We start from the raw sequence: 15,734 nt of genomic DNA on the forward strand, positions 1-15,734 counted from the left end.
CCATGTCAGACTCCCAGCTCCCGTGCAGACCTTAGTCACCTCCCTCGTAGGGCCGTTCGTGAATCTGATGGTGGCAGAGGCAGGGGGCTGGCTGACAGGTCCGGGTGCCCTACCCCGCTGCACGCTGCTGGGTCCGGTCTGGCTGACCCCCTTATTGCACACATCTCACTCAGCCTGGAGGCTCTTGAAGGGGGGGAGCCCTCTCTCGGGGATCTCGATTTGCGTGGGTTGTTCACTTGGTTTCTCGTGGGGGAATAGAGTGGGCACTGGGGTTCCAATTCTTTCCTTATCCATTCGAGAATCCAGGAATGTTCAGGTGGAAAGTCCCTCACGGTCATGGCAGTCAGCCTTTGAGCATTTTATAGATGTTAAGTGAGGTCCGCAGGGGAGAACGGTCTTCCCAGGGCCACAAACAAGTGGGTGTCAGTCTCTCCGGATTTCAGCTCCCTTGAGGCCCCCAGCAGGGCCTGAGTCAGCCGTCAGATGGGTGGGTGGGGGCTGAAGGAGGGTGTGAATTCTCATCAAGCAGTGCCTTGTGCCCTCGGAGCCTTTGCCTGAACTTCCACCCTGTGTGGCCCGGGAGTCAAGGCCTGGGGGTCGGTGGGGCAATGGGTACAGGCAAGCCCAAGGGGTCATGCAGCTAAAGAGCCGCCGGGTCACACTATGTGTGTCATGGCCGTTCACAAGTATCGGGATGTGGAAGCCAAGCAGCCTCAGCCACCGCAGGGAACGTCATATTCACTCCACCTGGGACCCAGCCTGGAGGCAGGACGTCTGGTGGACCCAAGGGGACTTAACACAAAGCCATTTGCAGCGTAGGTGTTCCAGGACATAGTAGCTAATGTGGAAAAGAGATGAACGTACACCGAGCGCCTGCGTGTGGGGGGCACGTGGGAAACATGGCCTAACGACAGCCCTCAGTAATTCCACCTGCCCATTTTAGAGGCTAGCGGACAGGTGCAGAGAGGTCAATAACTGGCCCAAAGCCACACAGCCAATGAAAGATGAAGGAAGATTTTAACCCAGGCGGGCTGACGCCAGGGCTCAGGGGAAGCTGTCTCTAGATAATTGGGGCCTTCCTGGGGCTAAAGCCCGGAACTGATAGGAACACTAGCATGGCTGGTCCCGAATCCCAGACCCTCAGGACCTGGCCTCCTGTCCTTCACGAAGCGCCACGGGTATGATGGAAGCAGCCGCTTTCCGTGCTGCTCAGAGCCTTCCACACACGCACCTGGCTACCTCACTCTCCTGCTTGAACATCTGTTGCCCTAAGGAGGAAACTGAAGCTGCTTCAATTGTCCAGCACGCCCCCCGCCCCCGGTCCTCTTCCGACTCTCATGTCTGTGCCCCAGTGGCTCGGTGAGTCAGCAGTTACACGCGTGCACCCAAGGACCTGGAACTCCCTCCCTCTGACCGTCCCACCATGTCCCGCCTAACGGGCTAACTCCCAATTCCCATCTATTACTGAGTCTCCGTCTTTGAAGTGGCAGGTGCCTGGGTGTGGGGGTGGGGAGCGCTTTCCTCCGAGCCCCAGGTTCGGATTCACCTTTGCAAGCACAGCCTCATCTAGTTTGGATCTGACAGCCTACTGGGATCAAAGGTGGTGAGGGTATCAAAGGAAGAGGGGTGCCTGTGACCTGGAGGGGAGAGTGTGTGGCAGACAGGTGAGGATGTGAACAGCCCACTAACACCTGGAACGTGGTGACCATACACAGTCACTGCAGACGCCAGGCCCAAGACCCGTGAGCACAGCAGGGGCCTCACGCCCCTCTTCTGTTCCCTTCGTCCTCCTCATGTGGGAGGAGTACCAAGGCCAATCTACTTGGCCTATCAGTACAAGAGTAATTTTTAAAAATGAGTGGGTATTTACTCAAGTTGGCTCCTATGGTGCATTAGCTAACCGGGTGGAGGATACTGACCTTGACTACCAACTGGTTATAACCTGCACAGCATAGTTCTTGCACACGTCTAAGAGATAAACAGAGGATAGGCGCGGGTGAAGGGATCGTGACCCCCTCATTTAACCTCCCTACCCCACGGTGGCCCTAAGAGTGCACTCATCAGTTCATTCATTAACATTTATCGGGAACTTCTTCTGTATCAGGACCCGTCCTTGGTGAAGGGGTTCCAGAATCCACCAAGATCGGTCCCTCGCTCTCGAAGAGCCCAGGGTCTATTTGGGAACGAGGGGCTGCACATCGACAAGTCTGAGAATGACCACAGGAATCAAAGGGTCCAGAAAACATGCGGGTGACACTGTCGACAGCCCCCGGAGTTTCCGGGCACTCATCAGGCCCAGTGGACGGACTGGGACCAAGGCGGTGGCTGTGGTAGGGAAGACAGAACAGAGGAACCCGAGGAGACAGGGCTGTCTGCGCTGTTGTCTAGTGCCGGGAGCCATTCACTCCTCCATGTGAGGACAGTCTGGCCCCCACAGGCTTGCAAGAAGGGTCTGAGTCAGTTTCCGAACCAGAGTCTGGGTCCCAGTCTTTCAGGCTGGGAAGGAGCCCTGAGACGCTCCTTTCTTATGCCAAAGGGCCTCGGGAGAAGCACCAGGGCTCAGCGGAAGACTTGGAACTGGGGCTTCTTCTAGCAGGCACTGAAGGAGGCGGGAGGGACCCCTGTGCTGCCGTGCTGTGGGAGAGTGTCTTGGCTCCTTGTGAGCAGTGAGCCTGTTTAGGAAGTATGGGCCTGAGGACTATTGGGTGTGGGCCTGTTTTCTGGCCTGTGTGTCTGATGCTGACCATTTCACCTGTAGGACCATGGCAGGGCAGGGTGGGGGCACGCGGCAGCCAGTAACTGCAGGCTTGCTCCAGTATGGGTCATCTCTGGGCCATCCCACTGTTCCATCTCTGAGGGTGTGGGACCTGGCAAGATCAGCTCAGAGTGCACAGAGATGTCCTTCCCACTGCAGAAGTGCTTAGAGGCTGTTCTAGCCTCTACTGGTTCTGGGAGGCCGGCACCCAAGGGCTTTGCTGGCCAGCGCAGTGCTATTCCTAGGATCCAACATCGGGAGCACTGCACACCATGCACTGGTGTCAAGGGCAGCCAATGGCTGTGGGTGGTCTCTAGGTTCCGGCCTGGGGAGCTCAAGATTGTCCTCACCCCCTCCACTGGGCTGAATCCACTCCTGGTCCCAGGGTTGCCCCTCGTCGGCCCCCCTGGTCTGCCTCAAGGCTCTGGATGGGTCCCCTCCCAATCAGGACCCTGGGCCGGGAGTGAGGTGTGTGGCCCCTTCCCCTTTATAGGCCTCTCTTTTCCCAAACGAATAATGAAAATGTTGGATAAGACCAGTGGTTTCAAAGCTTTCTCAAGTTTTTCTCACCTTGTCAAGTGAAATCTTGTGTGAAGCCCAGTAGATAATACAGATGAAAATAAAGCTGCTGTGAATAAGCTGGAGGGAGGGGACCTGGACCTCTGTCCACATGGCTTTCCTTCACTCACAGCCCACCAGGCGGCCACTGAATTCTCTGGAGACTTCTAGGGCTCTAACAAATGCACCTGGAAGGCCGCTAGGCTAGGAGGTCGTCTCTCCAGTCCTCTGCTCCGATGTCCTGGGGTTTTGTAACTTCCTAAAGCCTAGCCCTCACAGACCCAGCCCTCTCCTGAGTCACAGAGGGGAGGTGGTGTGGAACGGGCCACAGATGGGGCTAGCTAGCTGGTGACACTGCCACACAGTCCTCCGGGGAAAGCCATTCTCTGAAGCCCTCTGGCCAAAGGCCTGCTGCCAGTCATAGCAGAGACACAGGCACTATGTCCCCCAGAGCCACAGCTGCCACCTGGGGAAGCCTGGTGCCCATTTTACCTGAAGGCCCTCCTCCTGCAGAGGCAAGGAGGGCCTAGGGGCAGATGTCAGGGGTTAGGGTCAGACTCCCCTTCCCATGCTGTGGACCATCCCTCCTCTGAAACTACCCAGCATGGCTACTAGTTACACAGACCAGATCCAGGGTCCTGCCTGGCTCGGATGAAGACACTGATCTTCTGAGAGCTCACTGGTTCTAGATTCCCTTGTCTGCCCCAGGCGTCTCCTCTGCTAGGTCTTCCCAGAAGTCTCTTCTCTTCTCTGTCTCTTCCTCCACTCACTCATCTCCACTTCCTTCCAGCCCCGTGTCCAGAGCCTTCTCCCCTTTCCCTTCACCCAGTCACCAAGACAAGAATTCCTTTCCGTCCGAGTACCCACCTGCCTGACCAGGGTACCCCAACGTCCTTGAGCCAGCAAACTAATGCTCCAGGCACTGAGAATCCCGAAGGCTGCTGGCCCATAATGATCACAAGGGACGGGGCTGGGTTTTCTGTCCCCACTAGGTAAAGACAGGCTGGAGCCTGCTGTTTTCCATGTCCTTTGGCGATTTCAATTTAAATGTTGCTTAGAGACCAGATTCCCCAGCCTTGCAACCAACTTGGGTTCTTGTTATTGCCCTCATGGGGGTCCCTGTTCCCATCCGTCTGTGTCCTTGAACCCCAGACACTGGCCACGCCGCCTCCCATCGTTCTGGCCTGTGGTCAGCCCAATCGTAGTGCCTCTGGAGCCCTTCTCAGGCCAGCCCCACAACCTGACCAAGCAATCCTCTGGGAACACATTGGGTGGGAAAGGCTGTTTTTATTAAAGGGCCCCTGTCACAAGCCCCTCATTTCTGGACCTGCCAGATGGGCTTCGGGTAGAAGTTTCTGGTTGCCTTTCCTTCCAATTTCTCTCTTCGTTCATGGCTTCCCGAGATTCAGCGTCCTCAGTGGCATCTGGGGAAGAGCCAGTGACCTTGGGGCACCGGCCCAACTCAGGGAGGGCTGGCAGCTGGCAGAGGGCCAGGGAATGGCCAGCCCCACAGCCCACAAGGAGTCCCAGTGACGAGCGCAGAGCCTGCACGGGCTTCGGGGCCCAGATGTCAGCTTCGGAGCCATCCCCGCACATGCCGTGCTCGTTCCAGCCCCAAGAGTAACACGTCCCTCCTGTGAAAGAGAGAGAAGACTGCTCTAGAAGAGGTTTTGAGCACAGGGCTGAAACACTCACCCTGGGGGCACAGGGAGCACCACGAAGAAACCAAAGCTCGACCCTACGTGGTGTCATGCTCACTACCCTGGCTTCCACTCTGCCCCCCAGAGCCTTTGCAGCGTCTCCCACTCCCCTAGTCCACAACTGTCCTGTCCCAAACACGGCCTTCCTCCTTGGCCCTCCCTGACTATAACCTCCTCTACCACCGGCCCCCACCCACCATGATCCAAAACCTGCCAACTCTGCCTCCAGAAAGACCCCAAATCTTTCCGCGTCTCTCCATCTCCACCGCCGTCCCTGATGCTGACACCACTCTCCCACACGCGGAGCCATGCCAACAGCCAACAGACTAACCGGGCCGCGCACCACCCAGCCCAGCCCTCAAAGAGCATCTAGGTGATCTCTGACACCTGCAGGTCTGCAGGTCCCCAGCAGTGACTGCAGCGACTTCCCTCGCCCTTAAAGTCCTTTCCTTGGCCTGCAAGGCCCTGAGTGATCTGGCTCCTGCCTACCTTGCTGGCCTCCCCTTGAGCAACTCCTCCCCCATCCCACTGCATTCCAGAACCCCTGCCTTCTTTCGCTTCCTTGCATAGGCCTCACCGGCCTTCCTTTCTCTAGAGGCCCTCTCTTTACTGGGCTCCAGACCTCCTCGTCCTTTAGATTCCAGTTACATGTCGCTCTGCAGTCCGATTCCCTGGCCACCCAATCCAACTTAGATTCTTGCTATCGCCCTTGGACTCTCCCCTCATGGGGGCCCTCGCACTTTGCGGTGGACCGATGACTTGTGTGGTGATGTGCGTACTGTCCCCTCTCCCTGGACTATCTGCTCTACAGGGAGGGAAGGACTGTGTTCCGTTCCCTGCTGTATCCCTAGCCTGGCACACAGCTGGTGCTCAATAAGGGCTCACTGATGGGGTTAAAGATTGAACGAACTGAGGCACAGAGCCAGAGAGTCTGCAGGCCAGTATTCGAGCACAGATTTCTCCTATAGCCTGTGACGCCCACACCCCATCACACACCCTCTTCCTAGCCTTTAGACCCTTTCCTAGAGCCAAAATCACTTATGTTTTCCTGTAGTCATTAAAAAAAATTTTGTCCAGTTTATTAAACTAATACATCTTCATGACAAAAAATGGAAAATATGGATGAGTGTAAAGAAAAAGCAGACTTTGAGTCTCGCCACTAGTATGAATATTGTAGTCTCTCTCAAGACCTTTAATTTGTGAAATTTGTAAATATTTGTGTACATTTTGTCCTGCTTTCATTCTTCACTACTATAGCACAAGTACTTCTCCACAGAACTGCAAATTATTCAAAAACTAAATTAAAAATAATTTGTTTGAAATTTTGAAATAGTTCACTATGCAGAAAGATACAAAAAATGATTTAACAGAAAAGACACATGCCCCATCCAGACTTAGAACATTAGTCAACATTTTGCTGTATCTGCTCAACCCTTCCCTTAAAAAAAAATAAAAAATCATAAAGAAAGAAACAGTCTAAGCCCCGCCTCCCATTCTTGCCCTCCAGCCACTTCTCCAGGAGACAGCCGCTGTTTCGAAGCTGGTGTTCATTACTGGTGTGCTGGTTTTATACTTTCTACCTACATGCCCTTAAATACTCTGTAATGCTTTTAGTTTGTTTTAAAGATTTACATAAATAGTATCATTGAGATATCTTTTTATACTTGCTCTTTTTTTTTTTTAAGATTTTATTTATTTATTTGATAGAGACAGCCAGCGAGAGAGGGAACACACGCAGGGGGAGTGGGAGAGGAAGAAGCAGGCTCCTAGCAGAGGAGCCTGATGTGGGGCTCGATCCCAGAACGCCGGGATCATGCCCTGAGCCGAAGGCAGCCGCTTAACCGCTGCGCCACCCAGGCGCCCCTATACTTGCTCTTTATTCTCAGTATTGTTTTTTGAAATTTATCTGTGCTGATAGTTAGGGATCGAGTTCGTTTATTTCAGCTGTGCATAGTATCCCATCAGGTAGAAGTCAGATTTTACTTACCTATTTCCCTTCTGATGGACAGTTTTTTAATGATAACTGTTGCTATTTTATTATACAATATAATGTATAATATACAATAATATACAATAACAGTAATATTGCTGCTATTAAAAGAAGCACTACCATGAACGTTCTTGAGCGTGTCCCCTTGTACAAAGTGGTGTTTGTGCAGGGTTGGTCCCTAGAAGTGTGAGGGTGGTGGAGTCACGTGTTTGGACTTAGGTATGGCCCAACAGCCGTCCACAGTGGCTGCAGTCGCGTCCAGCCCCATCAGCGATGGACCTGAGTGCTTCCCTCCATCTTTGCCTTTAGACTCTTGCTATTCTGCTAAGTACAATGAATGAATCTGCATTTGCCTGACTACTAGTGAGACGGATTGTCACTTCATGTATCGCCCTGAGTTGCCTCTTCTTATGAATGGCCTCTGTACGTTCCTTACCTGTTTTTCTGTTTGCCTTTTTCTTACCGATTTGTAAGCTTTTTGTGCGTGTTCCTTTATTTACATAATTCCTCGCTGTGCTATGCATTCTAAGTGTCTTCTCCCACAAGTCCATGGTATGTCTCTTCACTTCGCTTATGGTATCTTTTGTTAACAAAGTCCTTTAAAATGACCGTCTAATTGTCCATTGCACAGATTCAACAGTTTCCTTAACCTGTATCCTATTATCAGATACATAGGTTGTTTCTAATCTTTCATTATTTGGAACAATATTCCTATGAACATCTTTGCACGCGTGAATCGTTGTCTATCTAATTGCTTTCTCAAATTAGATTCTTCGAATGGGAATTCCTCATCAACTGGCATGGACATTTCTGAGATTCCTGAGTGCTGTTCTGAGTGCTTCCACAGTATTTTCTCAAAAAGGCCACCTGAATATAATTACAGCAACCTGCGAAGTCTCCATTTCACTCCAGCACTGCCAGTATTTATTGTTTATTATAACATTTAAAAATCTCTAATTTGAAGACAGAAAAAGTATGTCATTGCTTTTATTGGTACTTTACTGCCATCGAAACTGAAAAATAATTCTTATGTTTCTCAGATATTTGTATTTCCTCTTTTGTGTACTGTCTGCTTTGTATCTTTTTCCTGTTTAGTACAGAAGGCTTTACGTGTCAGACCCAAGGGCCAGATGGTCTGGGTTCAAATCCCAGCTCCTCCATTTATTAGCTGAGTGACCTTGGTCAAGTTACTTAGCATCTCTGTGTCTCAATTCCTTCATCTGTTAAATGGGGACAATAGTACTGTTACCATAAAGTTGTTTACAAGAATTAAATCGGTAAGTAAGTATAAAGTACTTAGAATGGTGCCCAGCACGTAGTACTATATAAATATTTGTTACTGTTCTCAGTCAAGAACCTCCTTGTTTTAAAGATTTTTGTTTTAAGAATATTAATTCTTTCTCTGCCATATCCGGCATACATATTTTTTCTCAGACTTAAAATTTTGTTTTGGGTCTTTTGATATAAAATCAGCTTTGTGGTTCTTTGTACTAAAATTCATTGATCCTCTATAATTTCTTCTACTTCTTCTAAGAACTGAAAGCCCATCCCTATCTTATCAGGAAATATTCTTTTTTGATTTTTCAATGATTTGATTTTCTTTTTTTTTTTTTAATCTTTACATTTCACTCTTTATCCACTGAAAATCTGTTGCACAGACCACTTTTTCACAGGGGGAGGCTGGCTGGCCCGGGATTACCCTTCCTTTTCCTTTCCCCTAGTAGGAAGGGAATCACTGGCCAAGAGCTCCGGTTTGGGGAAACACAGATGTCCCCCTGTTTGGCCCACGGGCGAGGAAATGCACGCAGAGAGGACGGGCCCCGGGCTGCGGCTCCGACAGCTATACAGCACTCTCAGCCAGGTCAGTGCGAGGCCCGAGGTGGGAAAGTGGAAGGGGCCTGGTACCTCTGGGCCTCGCTCGGCACCTGGCGTGGGCCTGGTGCCCGGCCCCGGTGAGTGGCAGCAGCTGACGGTCAGCAGGAATGGGGGCGGGAGGAAGGCAGAGCTGACCCACCGGCAGGATGCCGCACAACGGGCGGCCGGCAGGTCCCTCTCCTCCTGCCAAAGGAAACTCGCTCCGAGGGGCCGGGGCAGCCAGAGGCCTTGAGCCAGGGCTTTCATGCCCACTGGGTCGAGAAGCCTGGCCAAGGGCCAGAAATTTCCTCCCCCACTACTTCCAAAGAAGCCTACTCGAAGTGAGGTGTTTTACAGTCTTTATCTCATTTAGCTCCGACAACCCTGTGAGGCAGCCATGTTTTCTAGATCATCCTCGTTTCGTAGAGGAGGCCGCGGAGGCGCCAGGAACCAGGCGCGGTGGCTGCGGCATCCGAGCCGACGCTGCACATGATACACCGGGCCTTGCCAAATTCGTTCTCAAAAGGCGGATAGTAAATATTTTAGGTTGGAGAGCCTCATTTGGTTTCTGTTGCATGTTCTTCTTCTTTATTACAACCCTTTCCAAACCATTCTTAGCCCACAGGGCCACACAAAACAGGCCACAGGTCAGAGGTGGCCCATGGGCCACCCTTCGCCGGCCCGTGGCATACATGTAGAATTGCACTATTTGCTGTGGACTGTGCTATGCCATCCTGGGTCCCACGCTCCCAGACATCTGCATGCTCGTGGTCGCTCTGTCCCCATCTCTGTCACAGGGTTGCTAGGGGGAGGACTGCACGAGGGACATACATAATGCCCTGGCACAGTGCCCGACCCTCCGTGACAGCGCATGCCCACGTATGAAGCAGACCACGGGGAGGGGAGGGAAAGGCAAGAGAGGCCTCGCCCATGTCCCACATGGGGGGGGCACCAGCAGATGGGAAGGGCTGGGGTGCAAGATTAGCTAGCCCCTGAACAGAAGACACCTTTAAGTACTGAGCCCCTCCAGCACTTTAGAATCGGTTTCCTATATCCCCCTCCAGCCTCAGCGAGAAGCTACTGGGCCGGCTGTTCTCATGAAGACGTGAGAGGAAGGAGAACGCGGCCTACGGTAGGCCTCTCCCTAAGCTACCCGGAATACAGAACACCCAGTTTTCAAGGCCACAGGTAGGTCACAGGATGACTCCTGGCTTTATAGAGGGCTCTCTGCCGCATGCCTGGCACTTACCAGGGCCCCGAGGCACTGAAACCCACCCAACTGATCCAGGTCTGCTTCGCTGGCCCCGAGGCTCATTGCTGGGCCTTGGGTGGAAAGACCACAGTTACTGGGGGATTCCCTAGCCTCTTAAGAGTACAGACCCCTGCTCATGGGGCTCAATGGAGTTGGCCTGATCCAGGCTGTGACAAGTGATGGGCTTGTGGCCCACCACATTTGCGTCAGCCTAAGAGCCCTGCAGGCAGCGGAACCTAGGGACTGGCAGGGTCCTGGCACAGGCTGGACACAATACTCAAATCTGTTCAGGCCTTGTGGCACCTGCCTGAGCTTCTTGGCAACCTGGGTCCTTCTAGGGCCTTATGGTGCTGGGATTACAGCCCAGTGCGAGGGAGGAGGCCGCATTTCCACTGGAGGGCCTTGCTGAAGAGGGGCGAACACCTGAGCATGCGCAACAGCGCACGTGTGGTAAAGCGTCCTTCTGAACCACACAATGAGGACTACATTTCCCAACCTCTCTTGCAGCTGGGTATGGCCAATGAGATGTATGCCAGAAGGTTCTGTAACAGCTTATGGCACCCTGCCTTCAAAGATGGATGGCATGCACCCTTTGCTCCTTCTTCTATCTTGTCACTGGGAATGTGGATGTGGTGGCTGGAGCTCTAGCTGCCATCTCCAACCACGAGAATGAGGGCTGCGATCTCCCCAATTTCACACAGATGGCACTTAATCACCACAGCAACCTCTGAGGTGTTACGATCTCCATCTTACAGATGAGGTAACTAGGCTCAGAGGGGTGAAATAACTTGTTCGTGGTCACACATTCTGAGCTAGGACTAGAATCCATGACTCCCAAGTCTCAGGTTCATTCACCAGTGCCAAATCATGTGAAATGTAATAAAAGTCACGGAATGCTTACTGTATGCCAGGCCCTGTAGTAAACACTTAGTTCACTGAATCCCCCCAACCAGACTGTGAGGTAAAGCTAACATTATCCCCATTTTCCAGAGGGAAGGCATGAACCATGCAAGGTAATTTAGCTGGTGAGCAGCAGAGCTGGGTTCAAACCTGGCCAGTGTGACCCCGGGGCTGCTTCTGCTAATACACTGTCCTCTCTAGCAAAAACCCTGCTTCCCAGGGAATTAGGGAAAGGTACAGAGTAACAGCCCACCTGTGTGGGGACAAGGGCCACGGTGGAAGGCAAGAGCTGCAGTTGGCGGGAGAAGCTCTCTGCAGAAGAGCATAAAGCACAGAGCCTGAGGAGGCCACGCAGGCCCTGCCCCTCCCACCTCTGCTGGTGGGGACGGGAGAGAGGAATGCGGGCAAAAAGTCAGGCAACTAAAGGCTCACCTTGTCTCCCGTCAAAGACCTCCCTAGACCTAGAGCACCAGGAGGGGCTGCTCTTCTGTCACTCCAGGCAGAGCGAGACAGGACGGGTGAGGTCTGAGTACCCTCACAGAGCAGGCCCTGGATTCAGGAAGCTGGTAAATGTCAGTGTGGCCACAGCCGGCCTGGGAGCTGAGTAAATTTGGGAAAGACTTCTGGGTGTCCAGCCACAAAGCTCATGCAGATCCCACCCCTTTGGAGGTAATTGCTGGGGTGCTCCCTAGGGTCCTGCTGTGTGAGCAAGGCATGTGAAGAACCCAGAATTCAGGCCTCCTGAAGTGTTTTAGGTCTAGGTGGTGACTTGAGGGTGGAAAGAAGTTCAGGTCCTCACCCTGTCTTGCCTGGACAACTGTAACAGCGACTCTACCCTTTACGCAGAGGCGGCTGGCCCGGGTGGGGGGCTCGGGCAGCAGCACAGCCTGGAGTAGCTCCTCCTGGGGACAACCTCCCGTCTCCTGCCACCAAGGAGCCCAAGGCCAGCACTCTTAGCTGGCTCTCCAGGCCCTCTGTGGTCTTGGCGGTGTCACTCCTCCTCCCATGGCTTGCTGCTGCTCCCCAAATTCCCCCGGGCCGTTCGCACTGTCATGATTTGGCTCAGACGAGTCCGTTTATTGCATCACGTGGGCATCTCTTCTGCTTAGGCCCCGTGCTGGACACAAGACCCAGAAGAGGAAAATTCAGTTTCTGCCGTGGAGCTCCCAGTCCACTGGGGAAGACGGCCATGAGAAAAGAGGATGATGGGGACCGGTAGCCTGTGTTCGCACAGAACAACACACAACTGTGTTAAATGCAGCACTGTCTGAAGTTGCAAAGGACTGGGTGGGGGTGGGGGCAAAATATTCATCAATATAGGAGGGTTTAAAGAAACTATGATTCAACCCTACTAACTAGATGCTATGCAGCTATTAAAAATAATGAGGTAGCTTTCTCTGGCCTGACATGAAAGATAACTAAGACATTTTAAAGAGAAAATCAGTTGCAGAACAATACAGAGAATATGGTTCAATTTATGTAGATCCCCTACATATTTCTAAACGCACAGATCTTGAAGAATACATCCCCAACTAAGAACAATCTCGGAGGGAAAGAGTGACCAAGATTTTGTCATTTGTTTAAATATTTTACAAAGTAGTAACAAAGGATGATGATTTAAAAAAAAAAACTCAACAGTATTTCTAAGGGACAGAGGTAGCATAGAGGACAGGATGACATGCTCTGCTGGGGAGAGGAGATGGGTGTCACTGAAAGTTAATTCTTAGCTGGGTTTTGAAGGATAAATAGGAGTTCATCAGTCTTAAATAGAGGGTACCCACTGAAATTTGCCCAATCTGAGCTGCTTTCATTGATCCCAATGGCATCCTGTTTTGGTGTGGAAGTGAACAGTGGCTGGGTGTAGGGCTGGGTCCCACTGGCTTGTGGGAAGGCTGTTAATTTCACTTCCTCTGAGCTCCTAAAGCACCCAGAACCCTCTAAGCATATGTACCACATCCCTCCTAGTTCTATAGGTATTTATATTTGCACTTGGCTCACCAGTCTGTGAGCCGGGTGGGATTGGGGTGCTGAAAACAGGGCACACTCATCAAGCAGTCCTCAGGCACGTGGGACAGGCAATCGGGATCCAGCTACTAAGGGAAAGTGAGTACATGTGGCCCTTTCCCCGCCTGCAGTCTGTCTGGAAGGCAGCAGGGAGGGGCATACTCATAATGCTGAAATCGGGTGCCATCAACCCCAGTCCTGTGTCTGTTTGCTTGCCTTTATTCCCTGGTCCATGGCCAGAGCGGCCGCCTGGTCACAGGCATCAAGAACAGAGAGCTGCAAGTCTCTGTCCCCAGTCACACTGCCCAGAAGAGGGGCAGATCCTACAGACAGTAGTCAGGGGAACGGCTGGGAGGACAATGGCCCCAGTAGGCCCGGCTGAGGGACGAGGCATGGGCAGTGCAGGACCCTTCCAATAACTAGTCCATCCCTCACTCTCTAGGGCCAAGGATGCCTGAGGCAGGAGCTGAGGCAGCAGGAAGAAGCCATTCCAGAATCAGAAAGTGGGGCTATTCGCCCACAGAATCACTCTGGAGATGTTCTGGGATTGTGGCCCAAATTGCCTCAGGGAAGGCTGTCAGTGGAAGCGGTCTGGCCTCAGGGCCCTTGCAGACCAGGATCCATGGCAGCACTGAGAATGCACTGAGAAGATGGGGGTGAAGGCTGAAGGCAAGGCAGAGGAGGGTGGAGTGTTCGCGTGTAAGAAAAGATGAGGGCCTGTGGAAGAAGGGATTCAGGGAGGTAACGTTCAGAACACGGCCAGAACCTGGCCACTTCTCGCCAGCCCCATCACCTCACACTGGAACTCTGTGAGGGTTTCATACTGTTCTCTCTGCTGCCTCTCTTGCCTCTCACGGTCTGTCCTCCACACAGAGCCTGAGTGATCCTGTTAAAACCTAAGTCAGACACAGCACTGCTCACTCAGAATCCTCCAGTGGCTTCTCTGCTTACTCCGATAAACAACAGCATCCTCTCTGACCTCAAGTCCCATGTGTTCTACCCTGCTGACATCTCAACAGCTACGCTGACTTCTTGCTCCTCAAACAGTACTCACCTCAGGACCTTTGCACTTGTTGTTCCTGCTGGCTGGAATGCCCTTGCCGCTGATATCCACAGGTTCACTCCCTCATGCTGCTCAGGTATGTGTTCAAATGTCACCTTATCTGAAAGGTCTTCCCTGACAACTCTATGTGAAATAGCTATTTATGACCCTCTCCACCTCTGTCTCCTCACCTGCTTTTTCTTTATATTTTTACTGTCGGTTTATTATCTATCTCTCCTGACCAGAACACAGCTCTTTGAAAGCAGGGACTCAGTTTTGTATGCTGCAGTATCCCAGCACCTAACAGTGCTTAGCATATATTAGTACTTAATAAATAAATACCTGTTACGGGAATGAACCAACAAACAAATGAACAAATGAATGAATGAATGGCTAGTGAGAGAAGGGAGCTGCCTTGTTCTCTCCTGGAGGGCCAAAAGACAGCCTACAGATGTGGGGAGGGAGGAGATGCCGTGGGCAAACCGATTTCAGCTCACTCTCAGGAAGAAGGCTGGAATGGCTGGGAGGCTGCCCAGGAGAGCAGCAGGCGGCCTGCCGCTGGAGGTTCCAAGCCCCTGGCTGGCGTGGGCCCTCCTATGGTGACAAATCAGAAGTCCCTCTGACCGTGGAGAGCTTGTGCGGTGGTGCAGGTGGGTGTGGACGTGCATGAGAGAGGGAGGAAGGGAGAGGCCGAAGAGCAGAGTGGGGGCATACCCACCCAGGCCCCAGGCCTTCAGGTTGGCTCCCTCACACCAGACAGACGAATGGCCTTGGTTCAGATGATAAATAGAAATGCACTGAATTTCTGGGTTTGCCCTCATAGGTCTCACTTTGAGGCTGCAAGGCTGGGACTGCTTGAGAACCTCTTTTAAAACCCCCTATCTCCAAAAGTTGCCCAGTTCTTTGTCAATTTCTGTCCCGTTACCTAAGAGGAAAGTGAGGCCCAGAGTGGGGGTCCTCGCCTCCACGAACTTTCCCGCTGCTCTCCGCCCCCCCTTTGCACTGCTCCGGGCACTGCATGTGGCGGTCAGGGCGGCCCAGTGAGGAAGGCGTTGGATCCACACCGCATGGGAGAGAAAACTGAGTCTGGGAGAGGTTCTGAAGCAGCAAAGCTGGGAGAGGCAGGGGCCAGCCTTCCCACCCCCCCAGAGTAGGAGGTGCTGGGGCTGCTGTGGCTACATTTCCCCAGTCACCTGCGCAGAGAGCGTGCTGCGGCACGCGGCACGTTGGCTCCGCTGGGGGACTATTCTTAGATCTAGGGAGCTAGGAATGATGGATTTAGAACTTACGAGGTGGAAACGTGTTGGCCTGTTTTATAAACAACTGAAATCCTCCCCACAGATTGTCTTTCTGAATTCTGTGTTCTCTGCGGAACTGCTGGCTCTCTGGGCTTCCTGGCTGTGCCGGGAGAGGGAACAGAGAAGGCAACTAAGCCTGTCGAGGGCCTACTGTGACCATGTATGGTACCAAGGCTTTTGCATGACCCACCCCATTTAACAGGGCAGCCCTGGGAAGATGGCATTGTGGTCACACTCTGTGGAGGAAGAAACGGGCTGGGAGAGATGCTGGAATGAGTAGGCCTGCTATGCAGCCTGGTCCTGCCAGCAGGGGTCTGGCCCTGGTGGGTGGAGCGTTAAGGGCACAGGGTGGCATCTCTGGAGTTCCGTTCCTTCACATGT

At 52.5% G+C, this 15,734-nt stretch overlaps 1 protein-coding gene across 4 annotated transcripts in view; it reads right to left on the minus strand.

The window, feature by feature from the left end:
- Positions 1-4,580: 4,580 nt before the first annotated feature.
- The window catches only part of SERGEF (secretion regulating guanine nucleotide exchange factor), a 217,453-nt gene continuing 206,299 nt past the window's right edge, over positions 4,581-15,734 (minus strand). For 3 of the 4 annotated variants that reach the window (XM_040638873.1, XM_040638872.1, XM_040638871.1), the window contains one exon: positions 4,581-4,947. In XM_040638873.1, the coding sequence (XP_040494807.1) occupies positions 4,604-4,947 (344 nt within the window). In that variant the 3' untranslated portion in view covers positions 4,581-4,603. The remainder of the gene's footprint in view (positions 4,948-15,734) is intronic. The other variant, XR_005837067.1, reaches the window with a different exon arrangement.

Source organism: Ursus maritimus, unplaced genomic scaffold (genome assembly GCF_017311325.1).
Source record: "Ursus maritimus isolate PB19 unplaced genomic scaffold, ASM1731132v1 scaffold_23, whole genome shotgun sequence".
Lineage (NCBI taxonomy): Eukaryota > Metazoa > Chordata > Mammalia > Carnivora > Ursidae > Ursus > Ursus maritimus.